The 15968-nt window shown below is 43.9% G+C and overlaps 1 protein-coding gene across 5 annotated transcripts in view; it reads left to right on the forward strand.

Moving 5' to 3' along the window:
* The window catches only part of TERF1 (telomeric repeat binding factor 1), a 276338-nt gene that overhangs the window by 26297 nt on the left and 234073 nt on the right, over positions 1 to 15968 (forward strand). For all 5 annotated transcript variants that reach the window (XM_029591469.1, XM_029591466.1, XM_029591467.1 and 2 more), the window contains exon 3: positions 12677 to 12807. In XM_029591469.1, the coding sequence (XP_029447329.1) occupies positions 12677 to 12807 (131 nt within the window). The remainder of the gene's footprint in view (positions 1 to 12676; positions 12808 to 15968) is intronic.

The following is a 15968-nucleotide window of genomic DNA, read 5'->3' on the forward strand; positions in this document are numbered from 1 at the left end:
CTTAGCAAATAATTCAGTAAGTGTTGAGCAATCTTTTTGTAGTGTACCTGGAGGACAATAGACCAGTCCTATGTTTAGTTGCGGAGATTTTAGAATTACCACTTCATAGGAAGGGTTGATGTGTTTTGTAAGGTACTAGCTTAATTTTTTTTTTTTACTAATTATAAATTATCCCCCAGCTTTCCGTTTAGGTCTAGGAAAATGAAATACCTCATAATTAGAGTGGGAAATTTTGGTTTAAGAGAACATTATCTTTGTCATTCAGCCAAGTTTTAGAGATGCAAAAAAATAGTGGGATGTAGATTCTCTAGCAGGTCATTGATCAAAGGGATTTTTATGGACAGAGGCATGGTGGAAAAGGATATCCAATAGGATAGTGCTGTACCGGGTACAAATTATATTGCAATGACAGAGAGAAGCATCATGGTGGCAGGGTGGCACTTTATGTCCGGGATGGCATAGAGTCCAACAAGATAAAGATCCTGAATGAGACTAAATGTACAATTGAATCTTTATGGGTAGAAATCCCTTGTGTGTTGGGGAAGAGAATAGTGACAGTAGTATACTACCGTCCACTTGGCCAAAATGGTGAGACAGATAGTGAAATGCTAAGAGAAATTAGGGAAGCTAACCAAAATGGTAGTGCAGTAATAGTGGGAGATTTCAATTACCCCAATATTGACTGGGTAAGTGAAATATCAGGGCATGCTAGAGAGAGAAAGTTCCTGGATGGAATAAAAGACAGTTTTATGGAGCAATTGGTTCAGGAGCCAACTAGAGAGGGAGCAATTTTAGATCTAATTCTCAGTGGAGTGCAGGATTTGGTGAAAGAGGTAATGGTGGTGGGGCCGCTTGGCAATAGTTATCATAATATGATCAAATTTAAATTAATGACTGGAAGGGGACAGTAGATAAATCCACGGCTCTAGTGCTAAACTTTCAAAAGGGAAACTGACAAAATGAGAAAAATAGTTAGAAAAAACTGAAAGGTGCAACCTCAAAGGTAAAAAGTGTGCAACAGGCATGGGCATTGTTTAAAAAAATAAATGAAATTCTAGAAACACAGACCAGATATATTTCATGCATTAAGAAAGGTGGAAGGAAGGCAAAACGATTACTGCCATGGTTTAAAGGTGAGGTGAAAGAGGCTATTTTAGCCAAAAGATCATTCAAAAATTGGAAGAAGGATCCATCAGAAAAAAATAGGATAAAACATAAACATTGGCAAGTTAAATGTAAGACATTGATAAGATAGGCTAAGAGAAAATTTGAAAAGAACTTTGCCATAGAGGCAAAAACTCACGATAAAAACCTTTTTATGTCAAAACGTTTTTTATTGAGTGTAGCAGAGAAAAACAACTGATGGTAGCAGAAATAACAATGAAATATAACAACGAATAACTGTGCACTTCACAACCACTGTTACCCAACAAGGCACTCGATTTTACCATAGGGGGCCAATGCCTTCCCGCATTGGGCCCTAATCCTTAGGTATATTCTCACCCCCTACCCTTCCCTCCCATGTCCCCCCCCTCCCCCCCCTCCCCCCAGAAACCCTCTCCTATGGCTTTTTACAGTGAGAAATCCACAATCACTATTGACAAGAGAAGAAAAACAGTCCATTACACATGCTCAATACATCAAGAAGACAAGGTGTTCAAAATTAAGCTCCGTGGACGGTGTGGTAACGCCTGAAGGTAAAGTTCCCAGATGTGCAAGAATTTCCGCCGAAACAAAAAGGAGAGGTCTGAGCCAGCATGGTCTCCAGTTGCAGTAAGTCATGAAGTCGATTGCGCCAGGTCCAGTAAGAAGGAGGGTCTTCAGAGCGCCAATGCAAAAGAATTACCTGTTTCCCCACACATAAGGCCTTGCGCAGGAACACGCGATGTCTCCACTTACGAATTAGTGAGGGTGAGAGCAGGCCAAATAGCACTAATTGTGGGTCTGGAACCAGAGTAATCGACAGTAAGGCAGACAAATAGTGTAACAGACGTCCCCAGAAGCAACGAATGAGATAACATCCCCAAAACATGTGGAGCATAGTACCTGTCTCCTGCTTGCATTTCCCACAACATTAAGAGGCGCCAATGTTATAATGGGCCGCCATAATAGGGGGGTGTATACACGCCACAAAAATTTAAATTGCAACTCCCTGAGATACACATTTAAAACTACTTGCGAGACAGAGTGAAAACCTTGCTTGAGCATCTCGCATGTTACTAAAGTCTCAGCATCCCTATTCCAGCGAGAAGCTAATAGCACAAACACTCCCTCATCCAACCCCTTAGTTATGGTAGGAAGAGAGAGAGGGACCCTGGATTGGGTAATAGCAAAAAGCGCAGCTCTAGCCTCAACATGTCTGGGAGAGCGAGAATCCATAGGCGAGCTGTGAAAATGTCACAATTGTAAATATGAATAAACATGTTGCTTTGATAAAGCATATTGCTCAGAGAGCGAGGTGAAGGGTACTAAGCAACCATCAGCATCTAGCACATGTCCCAAGTAGATGATGCCCTTGGAAAGCCATTCCTGAAAACCCCCTGTTTGGGAACCGGGCTGAAAATCCGCATTGCCCTTCAACGGTAAAAAATAGGCGCACTGCCTTGGGAGAGAGAACATCCCACTGACCCAACGCCACGCCCAGCGAATCGGAGACAGCAAACGGTTAATCAACGAGGAAAAAAAACACGACAAATCATGGGCTTGCAGGGCATACCGGGGATCCAAACATCCCATAAGAGTTCGCTCAGCTGCCAGGTCAATGTGTACCGATTCACCCAGCAGCCAATCTCGGGCCACCCGAAGATTCCCCGCCACATTATATATTTTTAAATTAGGGACATTTAAACTTCCTTGTCACCACTTTAAGTGCAAAAATCTAAGTGAAATGCGGGCCTTCCTTCGCCCCCATAAAAAGAACCGCAATGCATGATCCCACCGTAAAATCATCAAGGGCAAGTTTTGAATTAGATAAAGCCACTTGGGCAGCAAAACCATCTTATAAAGGTTTACCCGCCCATCAACGATAGCGGGAGCGACTGCCATGTAGCCAATCATGTCACCGACGATTGGAGAAGGGGGGACACATTTAAATCATATATCTGGTGCAGTTGCGTGGAAAGATAAATTCCTAAATATTTGAAATGACCATTTGCCCACTTTAAAGGAAATGAGGGTCCCCCAACCAATGCACAGAGAGTCCGGATAGGCCAACGCTTCCGACTTCCCGATGTTTAATTTAAGTCCCGAAAAATGTCCAAAATCCATGAAAATTTGCAATAAATTGTGTAAGGTAAGATAACCTGGGTGGGTTAAAAAGACCAGAATATCATCCGCAAAAGCGGCATACTTGAATGTTTCTGAGCAATATCTCACTCCACGCACCCCCTTATTTGCCTGGATTGCCAACAAAAGAGGCTCTAACTGTAAAAGAAATAACAAAGGGGAGAGAGGGCAGCCTTGTCGAGTACCTCGCGTTATAAGAAAAGCCTCCGACTGAGATGCATTTGCCACTATGATCGCCATCGGGGAGCTGTATAAAAGCTGTAACGCTTAATAAAAAAACCCTGTAATACCAATGGACCGCAACACAAAAAAAGGTAATCCCACTCCACCTGATTAAAAGCCTTTTCGGCATCAAAACTGACTAATAGGTAAGGCTCACCTACTTGCTGACACAACGTCATAGTAGCCATCACTCTCCGAATGTTTCGCAACGCATAGCGTTTCCGCACAAACCCAACCTGATCCGCTCTAATGAGCTGAGGCGTAATGCCAGCCAGCCGATCAGCTAAAATTTTTGCGAGAAATTTATGATCCACATCAAGGAATGAGATGGGTCTGTATGATTCCGGGCAGGTAGGATCTTTACCCAGTTTCGCAATTAAGGTGACATGCGCCAGATTGCCTCGCACTGAGAAATTTGTTTTCTCTATTAAGGCATTGTATGCGTGAGTTAATGGAGTCACAACAGAATCCATTAGGCACTTATAAAATTCGCCCATAAAACCGTCAGGCCCCGGGGCCTTACTACGTTTGGAGTGATGAATGGCTGCGCGGACCTCAGTCTCAGAAATCCGGGAATTTAAGAAATTCACTTGTTTCTCCGTTAATGTCGGCAATGGGTACTTACAATAAAAGCGGTCACGATCCATCGGGTTTGTATCAGCTGCCGAATAAAGCTTCGCATAATAGTCACGGAAGATGGAAAGAATAGTAATGGTGTCACATGTTATCCCTCCTCCTGGAGCACGTAAGGTTGCGATGCGGCGCGGTGCTTGGTTAGAGCGAATAAGGTTCGCTAACATTCTGCCCAATTTATTACCATGTTGAAATAAGCAAAATTTGTAATAGAAAATACTTTTTTTCCCGCGTTGGTGTAAGGCCGTGTTAAGGGCGCTCTGAATGGCAAAGTAATTTGTCCTATTCACAGGTGTGTTATCCCGAATAAGCACGGGACAACTGAGAACTCAGCGTAAGTATTTGATTATTGATCAAGGAGCGACGTCGTGCCACATAGGCAATAATCTCTCCGCGCATTACCGCCTTGGCAGCATGCCAAAACAAAATAGGATCCTCAATATGAGCTTGATTAACACATACGTAAACATCTCACTTCTCTTTCAAGTATCCCTGCCATAGTAACCTTAGGAAAAATGCTAGTGCTGATGAGAAAATAATCAATCCTGGACTGAGTGGCATGAGCACGGGAAATGTGAGTGAAATCCCGAGCAGTTGGGTTCAGCGTGCGCCAGGGATCCATTAGATGTAAGGACCTCTCTAACAAATAAAAACTTTTTTAAACATATTCGAAGCAGAAAGCCTGCAAGGGAGTCAGTTGGACTGTTGGATGATCAAGGGGATAAAGGGGCACTTAGAGAAGAAAAGGCCATTGAGGAAAGATTAAATGATTTCTTTGTTTCAGTGTTTACTGACGAGAATATTGGAGAGAGACCCACTCTGGAGAAGGTTTTCGGGGGTGGTGATTCAGATCAACTGAACCAAATTACGTTGCACCTGGATGATGTGGTTGGCCTGATTGACAAACTGAAGAGTAGTAAATCACCTGGACTAGATGGTATACACCCCAGGGTTCTGAAAGAACTAAAAAATGAAATTTCAGACCTATTAGTAAAAATTTGTAACCTGTCATTCAAATCGTCCAATGTAGAAGATTAGAAGATGGCCAATGTAACACCTATATTTAAAAAGGGATCCAGGAAACTATAGGCCGGTGAGCCTGACTTCTGTGCAGGGAAAAATCATGGAAACTGTTATAAAGAATAAAACCACAAATCATTTAGACAGACATGGTATGATGGGACACAGCCAGCATGGATTTACCCAAGGGAAGTCTTGCCTCACAAATCTCCTACATTATTTTCAAGGGGTGAATAAACCTGGACAAAGATGAACCAATAGATGTGGTGTATTTGGATTTTCAGAAGTGATTCGACAGTCCTGCATGAGAGGCTTCTAAGAAAACAAAAAAGTCATGGGAGAGGAGGTGATGACTTTTTGTGGATTGCAAGCTGGGTAAAAGACAGGAACAAGAGAGTAGGATTAAATAGTTTTTACAGTGGAAAAAGGTAAACAGTAGAGTGCCTCAGGGATCTGTATTGGACCAATGCTTTTTAATATATTTATAAATGATCTGGAAAGGGGTACAACAAGTGAGGTAATCAAATTTGCAGATGACACAAAATTACGCAAAATAGTTAAATCTGAAGTGGATTGTGATGAATTGCAGGAGGATCTTGTGTGACTGGAAGATTGGGCTTTAAATGGTGGATGAAATTTAACTTGGACAAGTGCAAAGTGATGCATATAGGGAAAAATAACCCTTGCTATTGTTACACAATGTTAGGTTCTATCTTAGGAGTTACCAGCCAGTAAAAAGATCTAGGCATCATAGTGGATATAGTACATAATACATTGAAATTGTCGGCCCTGTGTGCTGTGGCAATCAAAAAAGCAAGCAGAATGTTAGGAATTATTAAGAAGGGAATGGAAAATAAAAAGGAGGATGTCATGCCTCCGAATTGCTCCATGGTGAGACTGCACCTTGAATACTGTGTGTGCAGTTCTGGTCACCGCATCTCAAAAAGGATATAGCTGCACTGGAGAACGTGCAGAGAAGGGCGACGAAAATGTAAGGGACATGAAACTGTTGCCCTATGAGGAAAGGCTAAAGAAGTTAGGGCTGTTCAGTTTGGAGAAGAGACGTCTGAGGGGGGATATGATAGAAGTCTGCAAAATCATGAAAGGACTTGAAAAAGTTAACGTAAATCGGTTATTTACTCTCTCAGATAATATAAGGACCAGTGGGCACTCCATGAAGTTAGCAAATAGCTCATTTATTTTTTTTTATTTTTTTTTATTTATTTATGCAATTTTAAATACATCTTCATTTATACAAGTATTAACACTTGATGGCAATATACAAAGTGCATATTAGCAACTCTTGTTTCTAAATAAACGAAATAGAGAAAAAACAAATTTTATATTCCCCTAATTGCACTTTATAAAATAAAAGAAATATGGGAGAGCCCCTAAACAAAGAGCATTACATTGGGGAAATATTCATTTAACTATACTAAACATACAGACTTATGAGAGGTACCACCACTAAATTTACTTATGCCCATCATACTAGTTGTTTAATTACTGGGGAGCTTGAGAATGGGAGTCTATGAAATCTCTGAGTTGGGGTGGATCAAAGAAAACATAATTCTGATCACGAAAGAATACAAGACATTTACAAGGAAATTGTAATTTGAACCTCGCTCCCAATTGTAATATTTCTGGCCTCATATTCAAAAAGAACTTTCGCCTATCTTGGGTGCTCTTAACAAGATCAGGAAAGCCCCAAATCTTATATCCAAAGAACATGGCTTGTCGGTTCCTGAAGAAATATTTAAATATATTGTTTTTATCCATGAGAAAAGCGAAGGTGACCAATAAAGGTCTCCTCCTTGAAACTGTCAGTTCTAAAGACGATTCTAGAAGAGTAGTCAAATCTGGCAAGGATTGATCTTCTGCATTTCCTGTGGCCACTTCTTTATATGGTAAATAGTATGCTTTTGTTATAACCGGTTTTATCTCCTCCGGTACTTTCAAAATCTGAGCAACATAGAATCTAAATATGTCCACCGGGGAGACATTCTTCAAAACAGGAAAATTTGTGAACCTTAAATTGTGAGATCTCAAATTATTCTCAATTTTCTCGAGCCTTCTGTCAACCTCAAATTCTTTCTTAATCACAGTTTCCTGTATTTTCTCAAATTTTACCAGACGTGCTTCTACTGATTCATTCTTTTGCTTTTGCTCCATTATTTGGTTCACATTTGAAAGAGTTTGGTTTTTAATCTGTTACATCTTTTGAGAGTCCCAATATTAACTTCTCAATTGACTGCAGCGCTGACCAGACCGCAGTTAAGGTCACCTCAGAGGTAGGCTGAAGTAATAAGTTCAATCCCAGAGTTTCACGGCTCTCCATTTCTCCTCCCCTAGCCTCCCCGGCACCATTATCCAGGCCTGAGATTCCTATTACTGCGACATTTCCCGCATCCTCTCCCCGGCCATTACCTGGTAGGGGCTGTGCTCTAGTCGCATTCTCCATGATTGAAAGTCCTCTAGATGGTATTCCTTGCTTAACCACTCCGATTCCCTGCGAGAAGTCACCCGTGGAGTCGGTGGTTCCAATCCTCTCACGATCCAGCTCAAGGCCTGGTGGTGCCGGTCTGATGGGCGAGCCGGGGCTCACAAATAGCTCATTTAAAACAAATCAAAGAAAATTATTTTTCACTCAGCTCATAGTTAAACTCTGGAATTCATTGCCAGAGGATATGGCTACAGTAGTTAGTGTAACTGGGTTTAAAAAAAAAAGGTTTGGATAAGTTCCTAGAGAATAAATCCATAAACTGCTATGACACTAATTAATAAGCAATAGTAGTTTGTGATCTATCTAATGTTTGGGTACTTGTCAGGTACTTGTGGCTTGGATTGGCCATTGTTGGAAATAGGATACTGGGCTTGATGGACCCTTGGTCTTACCCAGTATGGCATATCTTATGTTCTTTAATAAAAGAAGAGTAAACATTAAGCAGGAGGGAGATAGTGGAAGAATTAGTACTTATTGAAGGGAAGACCAAGTTAGTGATCTTTCTTCTTTGCTTCTTTCTTGGGGTACTCCTTATCTCTCCATACATACCCCATCCTAGCAATGGCTCAATGAAGCACATCTGATCCTTGATTGTTGCAATTATATTCAGGGTTCAGTGGAGTAAAGCACTTTTGGTTTGCACAATGGGGTGCACAAAGGGTGTGCACTGCCGCTGTGTTCTTGTTGTTGGTGAGCAGGTGGTGGGTGGGCTGTTGCTGGCAGCTGACTCGGCACTAGCAGTTTCCTCATTCCGGTGTGGGGGGGGAGCTCTTCAGTGTCTTCTCTGCCGGTTCCAGTTGATGGGGCGGCAGAGAAGGCCAGGCACGTCGCGCACCCCGGAGGCCCTGTCTTCGCTGCCACGATGTTCTTGGTGGGCTGGACAGACCACTCTGCGCTGGCGACTTCCTCTTCATGCCGGGGGGAGGGGGGAGCTCTTCAGCACATCCTTCGCCAATTCTGGTGGTTGGGGCTGGCAGAGAAGGGGCCAGGTAGGCTGTGCACCCCTCAGATGCCCTTGATGTCGCGGTGGTCTTGTTGGTGGGTGGGGGGCAGGCAGCTGACTCTGTGCTGGCGACTTGCTCTTCATTCCGGGGGGGGGGGGGGAGTTCTTCAGTGTGTCCTCCTCCAGTTCCGGTTGATGGGGGCCAGCAGACATGGCCAGGTAGGACGTGCATCTCGCAGTCCCCATTGCCACCGCAGTAAATCTCTCTGGAGTTGTCCTGCAGTGCAGCCTCATCTGCCTTGCCGGGAAAAGAGTTGAGCAGGAGGTCATCAAAAACTTCCATGTCCGTTCAGACTGAAACCATGGAGTCACGTTCCACCAGAGGCATCAATCCCTGGAGTTGATCAAGCACAAACGTTCCCTGGAGTTGATCAAGCACAAACTTTCTAATGAAGTGTATTGGCATCACCACTGTCGATGTGGCCATCATTGGTGCTGTTGGCGCCATAGCATTGGTGATGTACGGTGCACCGACTCGGCTAATACATTTTCCATCAGCTCATTTGGCGCACAGTTGTATTCAACAAGCGGCCTTGATGCCTTCCAATGTATCCACCCTGCGGTCATACTGTGCCCAAGATTCTATATTGTACGATCCCATGATACACAGTGCATGGACCCATGGGGCGTCTTCAATTCAACCAATGCAGGATTATTCAATGTGTGTCTCAAAAGACCTGTCAAAGCATACCAAATTGTTCAAGGAGTCCAAACTCTAGAGAAGCCACTGGCTTATTCACCTCAGACTTTGATTTTTCAAATTTTTTGCCAACCCAGCTCTACACAGCCCATCCTAGATCTGCGAGAGAAGGAGTCAGGTTGCCCCATTCTTCCGCCAACACCCAGAACACTCATGCAGATCTAAAAGCTGCATAGCTCACATATACAAACACCCTTTGCACTGTGCTACCTTCACTTCCAGGTGAATGCCTTGTGATAGTGGCAGCTCATCTCTGTTGCCAGGAGATACAAGTTTTCCTGTATCTAGACAATTGACATCACATTGAACTCAAGGGGGAATAAGTGCTCTGTTCTCTGAGTGCAATCATAGCTCTTCTATATTGTTTAGATTTCCTGACCAACTTCGAGATTCTGAGCATGGAGTGCACTAGGATACTCAAATTCATCAGAGCTTGGATAAACTCAATGCAGGAAAGAGCATTATGCCTCGCGACCAAGCAAACACCATGATGTTGCTCATCCGCAACTTTCTCTTTTCCATGTTTATCAGTTAGATGGCTCCTGGTAGGTAGTCCTTGGTCACATGGCAGCAGCCATCCATGTGGTTCTGTTTACTCTTCTTCATATCCATTACTTCCAATGGGGTCTGTGTATTCAATGGGCTCAACTGCTGTTGTCTGAAGTAAAAATTACAGCGAACATGAAACCAGAGTTATGGTAGTGGTTGCATCTGCAAGTTCTCAAGTAAGGAACCCCTCTTTGAGCTCTCTCCTCTGAAGTGGTTCTGGTGACAGATGCCTCCACCAAAGAATGGAGCGTCCATACTGGAACCTTTTGAATACAAGGCATCTGGACTCTTAAAGAGAACCGCTATCAAATCAGTCTTCTAGAGTTGTGAGTATGCTCTATCAACCTTTGTACATCATCTTCAAGGGAAAAGCATCCTGATTGTATCAAACAACCAGGTTGCAATGTTTTGCCTCAAATAGGAAGGAACTGGATCATGGTCACTCCTCCAGGAAGCTCTAAAAATCTGGAATTGGGTGGAACGAAATAGAGCTATTCTACAGGTCACTTATCTGCCAGGCTTCTTCAACATGCTGGCAGATCAACTCAGCAGAGTTATTCAATCACACAAGTGATCTCTGCAGCAATCAGTGACTGATGAACTGTTCAGCTTATGGGGTCTACAGTCTGTGGATCTATTCATGTCACAGCAGTACAAAAATGAAATAATTTTTTCTCAGTTCTGCCAAGCGATTACAGACTAGCTCAAGATGCTTTCCTCAGTGATTGGTGGACAAAGTCTTGTGTATGCTTTTCTACCATTATTGTTTATTACCAGAACAGTGCAGAAGATTCTTCAGGATCTGTCTGATCCTTATGGCCCTGGCCTAGACAGATCTGGTATGCATATCTCATACAATTTGCCAGCAGCCCTCCCATACCTCTGAAAATAGACTGAACTTTGTTAATTCAGGAAGACAGGACATTGCATCATTCCCAGCCTTTTAGCCCTCAACCTCTCAGCTTGATTGTTGAGTGCTCAGTGATAACTTGCCTCCACTTGCCTACAGAGATTGTGACCATACCTGTCTCATCTAGAAAATCTTCAATTAGAAGACACTATGCTTTCAAATGGAATAGGCACGCCAAATGGTGCAACAACATGCTTTGGACTCATTTTACTTAAATATTTGCTCCACCTTTCTGACACTGGCCTTGTCACCTTTTTGGTGCAAGTACACCTCAGCACTATAGTGGCTTATCATACTCCAGTAGATAGAAAATAGATTTCCACTCATTCACTGATGTCTTGTTTCATGAAAGGTCTATGGCATGTTTAGTCCTCTGTACAAAAGCCACCTGTTCTGTGGGATTTGAATGTGATCTTTTCTCAACTAATGAAGCTTCCCCTTGAGCTATTGGAGTTAACTTTTCTCAAGTACTTGACATAGAAAGTGGTGTTCCTTGTCTCAATGACTTCATCTACGATAGTCTGTGAACTCCAAACTCTTGTCCACTATCCTCCATACATACAGTTCTTTCAGAACAGGGAGTTTCTCCATACTCATCTGAAGTTTCTGTCAAAGGTCATCTCAGATTTCCATATCAGTCAATCCATCATATTGCCTGTCTTCTTTCCTAGGCCCCATATGCATGAAGGCGAAAAAGTCCTATTTTTTCTGGATTGCAAAAGGGCCATCACGTATTACAAAAAACTTAATCAGCTACTTTGTAAAACCTCCCAACTATTTGTCTCATGATCCCGACAAGCTAGGAGTAGCGGTTGCCAAGTGTACCTTATTTAACTGACTGAATGTATTCACTACTTCTACACCTTAGCAGGACTGCAAGTCAGACTCTGTAAAGGCTCATCAAACGAGAGCCATGTCTGCTACTGTGCTCGTCTTTGAGAAGAACCTATTGAAGATATCTGCAAAGCTGCAACTTTGTCTTTCATTCATATTTTTATGTCCTACTACTGTCTTGATAACCTCTCAAAGACTGGCAGCAAATTTGGACAAGCAGTTTTGCAAAATCTAATCTTGCTGTAGTACACTTTCTACCATTAGAGCCAGGTTGCTTATTAAGTAAATACACTGCAGCCCTCAGCTTGGGATGCCCCACATGTAATGGCTAATTCATTCTGCTTGTCAACGGAAAAAGCAAGTTTGCTTAGTGTAAATGATGTTTTCCTTAGATAAACAGATGAAATAGCCATGGAATACTCACTCGCCTTCCTGGAGACTCAACTACATAGCTAGAATTGCTCCGATATAGACTGATGAGACCATGAGGCAACACCCGCACAGGAACTCCCTGTACGTGCTCTGTAGAGCTCAAAGATCTACTAGCTTGGAGAGACGAGTCCAGTGCCTCCAGATGATGTCACTTCACATGTAATGGCTAATTTATCCTGCTATCTACGGAAAAAACGTTTTATGATAAGCAAACTTACTGTACATTTTTACCTTATTTAAATGAAAATCACAAAAGTTTTAAAATTACTGAGTAACAACAGAATTGGTGGTCTATTTAGAAATGCTTATATTACAACAGTACTTTTTTTGTTACTGATTTTAAAACAGAATTACTTTCACATTTCTAAATGTCACAAAATCCTATTTGGAACACTTTTTTTGTGTAATGAGGCTCGTGTTTTGGTAATGTAAAGTGACTTTTGATGTAAGAATTGGAAAGAAAAACTGAGACTGAAATCTTTATTTTACAAACTTTGTTAGAGCTAAAGATAAGCAAAACAAATTAACTAATGAGATCATTTGAACAATATACTTTTATTATTACTTATTTTCCTTTCATTAAAGATGTCCAGTTTGAAAAAGATGAGAGAATTACCCCACTGGAATCAGCACTGTTGATCTGGAATTTGCTGAGAAAGTTGCAAGGAAGAGTAGATACATTCCATGAAGAAATCCAGCTTCTAATTCAAGTTCAGGTAATTAGGTGTGTGTGTGTGTGTGTGTATGTGTATATATATATATATATACACAAAATGTTAAATGCGAAAGGGTTTTTCCACTCCTTGGACAGTAATAGTGCACTTGCATTCTATCTAGATCGTACTACACTCCATAGGAATTCCACCTAACTCTTTCCTTCTGTGGCAAGAGTCAAGCTGCGAGTTCCAGTGGGCAAACAGACCTATTCCTCCTAATTGACGGTCTGTATCTTTTTCCTACCAACAAACAGGCATTTCACTACAACACTGTGTGTGACCACACTCTGTTGCGTCCGTCCCAGCCTCCATAACTTGCCTTCGGCCGCTCCTGCTTGTACATATTTATCTGGCTGCGACCTGGAGCTCTCTCAACCATTATTGCTTAGATACGACTAGCTGGCATGCTCCATGTTTGGCCAATCCGTCTACTTCTATTCCTTTTGGGTTAACTACCCAACATCCTTCCACCAACCCATTAAGGGTTTCAGGATGCCCTCCGTTCCAAATTCTATCCCCGTCGTTGCGCCTTTTGCACGTCTTGGGTGCCTTTGGTGCACTCTCAGGCATCCTCAGCTTGGTACTCACCCATATGTGAGGACTACCATCCTGCTTGTCCTGTGAGAAAGCAAATGTTGCTTACCTGTAACAGGTGTTCCCTGTACGTACCCAGATCAGTCCAGACCATGGGTTGAGCCCCCCTTCCAGCAGGTGTTGACAGACCAAAGTTCTAAGGGTAGCCTATATAAGGATGGAACCCACCCTGGAACCCTCAGTATTTGTCTGTCTCCAGCAGGTGCAATAGCTCACCCTGTAGTTCCCTGTTAGCTTGCCCTCTGTGCTCTTTGGTGGTTTCTTCTTTCTTTCTGGGGCAATCTCACGCAAGTACATTTTTAGTTTGCCTTATATATTAAAAAAAAAAAGAATTTTACAGAGAAATTTTTCTCTGACTGTGTTAGGGTAGACAATTCTGTCTCCCTCGCTCTTGGGGTTCCTAGGGGAGCTTTGCCCCTTGATTTTTATCAGCCTAGGTTCCCTTCCCGGTGACTTAGTGTGGGTGATACTGGTGGTGCCAGTCCCTCTCCCCACTTTCTCTGCTGCCGTCCCCCGAAATGTATATTCCTCGCTTGGGCTTTCAGGGATGTCTTTTCCTCTGTCTCTGTGAATAAAAAAAGGAAAAGAAATAATAAGGGAGATTTTGTATTTTACCACAGAGGACCATTCCGTTTTTGTTTAAAAAAAAAATAATAAAAAAAATAGTAAGGCAGCAGCTTTTTGTGAGGAGGGAGCGGAGTTCAATCTCCCGCTCAGCTCCTCAGGGGCTCCCCGGACAGCTGTTTTTAATTGACATTGCAGCTGTTTTTTTCCCTGCTCATGCTGCGGCCACTTTCTTGTATAGCGTGTGGAGAGTCGGCCTCCCGACTCTCCCGCGAGGGAGTATGCTCCAGGTGCCTTTCGGGGGGGGAAGGCTGCTCTTCGGTTTCGCCTACTTTTAAACCTCTGGGTCGGACTCCCCGACGTACCGCCAGGCCGTTCCCGTCTCGGAACGGCAGCCATTTTAGGTGTTTCTGAGGAAACACAGTCTACTTCTCCTGGGGCAGGGGACCCAATTTCTTCACTTTTTACCACCCCGGTTCGCTCTCGGGGAGGTGGCTTGGACCCCCCCCCCCTCCTCATCCGCTCCCCCCCATGGGAAAATCGTCCCGGACCCGTTTTTCTTCGGATTTTGTTCTTTTGCTTCATGAAACTTACTTGGCTAGCTTACAATAGTTCAAGCTAGCCAAGTAAGTTTACAATAGTACAATAGCTCCCCCTCCCCCGAATCATCTTTTGCCTGTGCCGTCCCCCGTTCCTATTCCAGACCCTCAGGGCTCGGTCAGGGTGGTCCCGGGAACTCCCCCCGCCCCGGTAGACCCCCCCCCCCCCCAGCCTTCCGTGGACCAGTTGGATGAAGGGGAGAATGATATCTCGGCCCAAGCCCCCCCACTGGAAGGCGACGATCCCCGTGTTCTGCGCTTGTTTCAACGGGAGGAACTAGAGCCTCTTATTCCTTTTGTTCTCCAGGAATTGGGAATTGAAGCCCCCCCAGATGATTCTGTGGTGGCGGCGATGACACCAAATGCAGACCCGGTCCTGGTGGGACTCAGGGTGTTACCGCGTGCCTTCCTTTTCATCCGATGTACCGCTTGCTCCTCCTCCAGGAATGGGAGTCCCCAGAGACGGTTCTTCAAGTTGGTAGGGCTATGGAAAAGCTCTATCCACTCCCTGAGGACTGCCTGGACTTGTTAAAAATTCCAAAAGTTGATTCTTCTGTTACTGCGGTGACAAAACTTACCACCATTCCAGTGGTGGGCGCCACAGCATTACGGGATGTGCAGGACCGTAAGCTTGAATTTTATTTGAAGCGCATTTTTGAGGTTTTAGCTCTAGGAGTCCGGCCGACATGCAGCGGGCAAGCCTTAGGTGGATGCAACAGTCAGCACCCAGGACCTCCCGTCTGCAGAGGCTGAGCAAAGCTGAGCGTTTGGAGGGCGCTATTGCCTATGGTGCTTCGGGTCCAAGCAAAGGCTATGGTTTCTGCGGTCTCGGCCCGACGTCTTCTATGGCTACATAATTGGTCCGCTGATGCTTCTTCTAAGGCTCAGTTGGGCACTCTTCCTTTTAAGGGCAAGTTGCTTTTTGGTGACGACCTGGAGCAGCTTATTAAATCCTTGGGTGAGAACAAGGTCCACAAGCTGCCAGAGGACCATCCCAAGCAGTCAAAGTCTTTTTTCCCGACTTGCACTCGCTTCAGGGGGAACCGCCGATACGGAACAGGGCCCGTGGATCCTTCCTCAGGGGGAGGAGTATCCAGGTCACAGTCTTGGTCCCATTCCTTTCGCAGTCATCGAGGCTTCCGAGATGGCCATCAGCAACTCATGACCGCTAAGTCAGCTCCCCAATGAGATTCAGCCGGTCCATTCCTCTGCTCGAAACTTAGGTGGGCGTCTTTCTCTGTTTCTCGAGGAGTGGGCCAAAATTACATCCGATCTCTGGGTTCTCGAAGTGATAGAACACGGCTACGCGTTAGTTTGCCAGGGACCTGCAGGACCTATATATCGAGTCCCCTTGCAGCAGTTCTAAGCGGCCGGCGGTTTGTCACACCTTGTTGAGACTTCAGG

Source organism: Rhinatrema bivittatum, chromosome 2 (assembly GCF_901001135.1).
Source record: "Rhinatrema bivittatum chromosome 2, aRhiBiv1.1, whole genome shotgun sequence".
Taxonomy (NCBI): Eukaryota; Metazoa; Chordata; class Amphibia; order Gymnophiona; family Rhinatrematidae; genus Rhinatrema; species Rhinatrema bivittatum.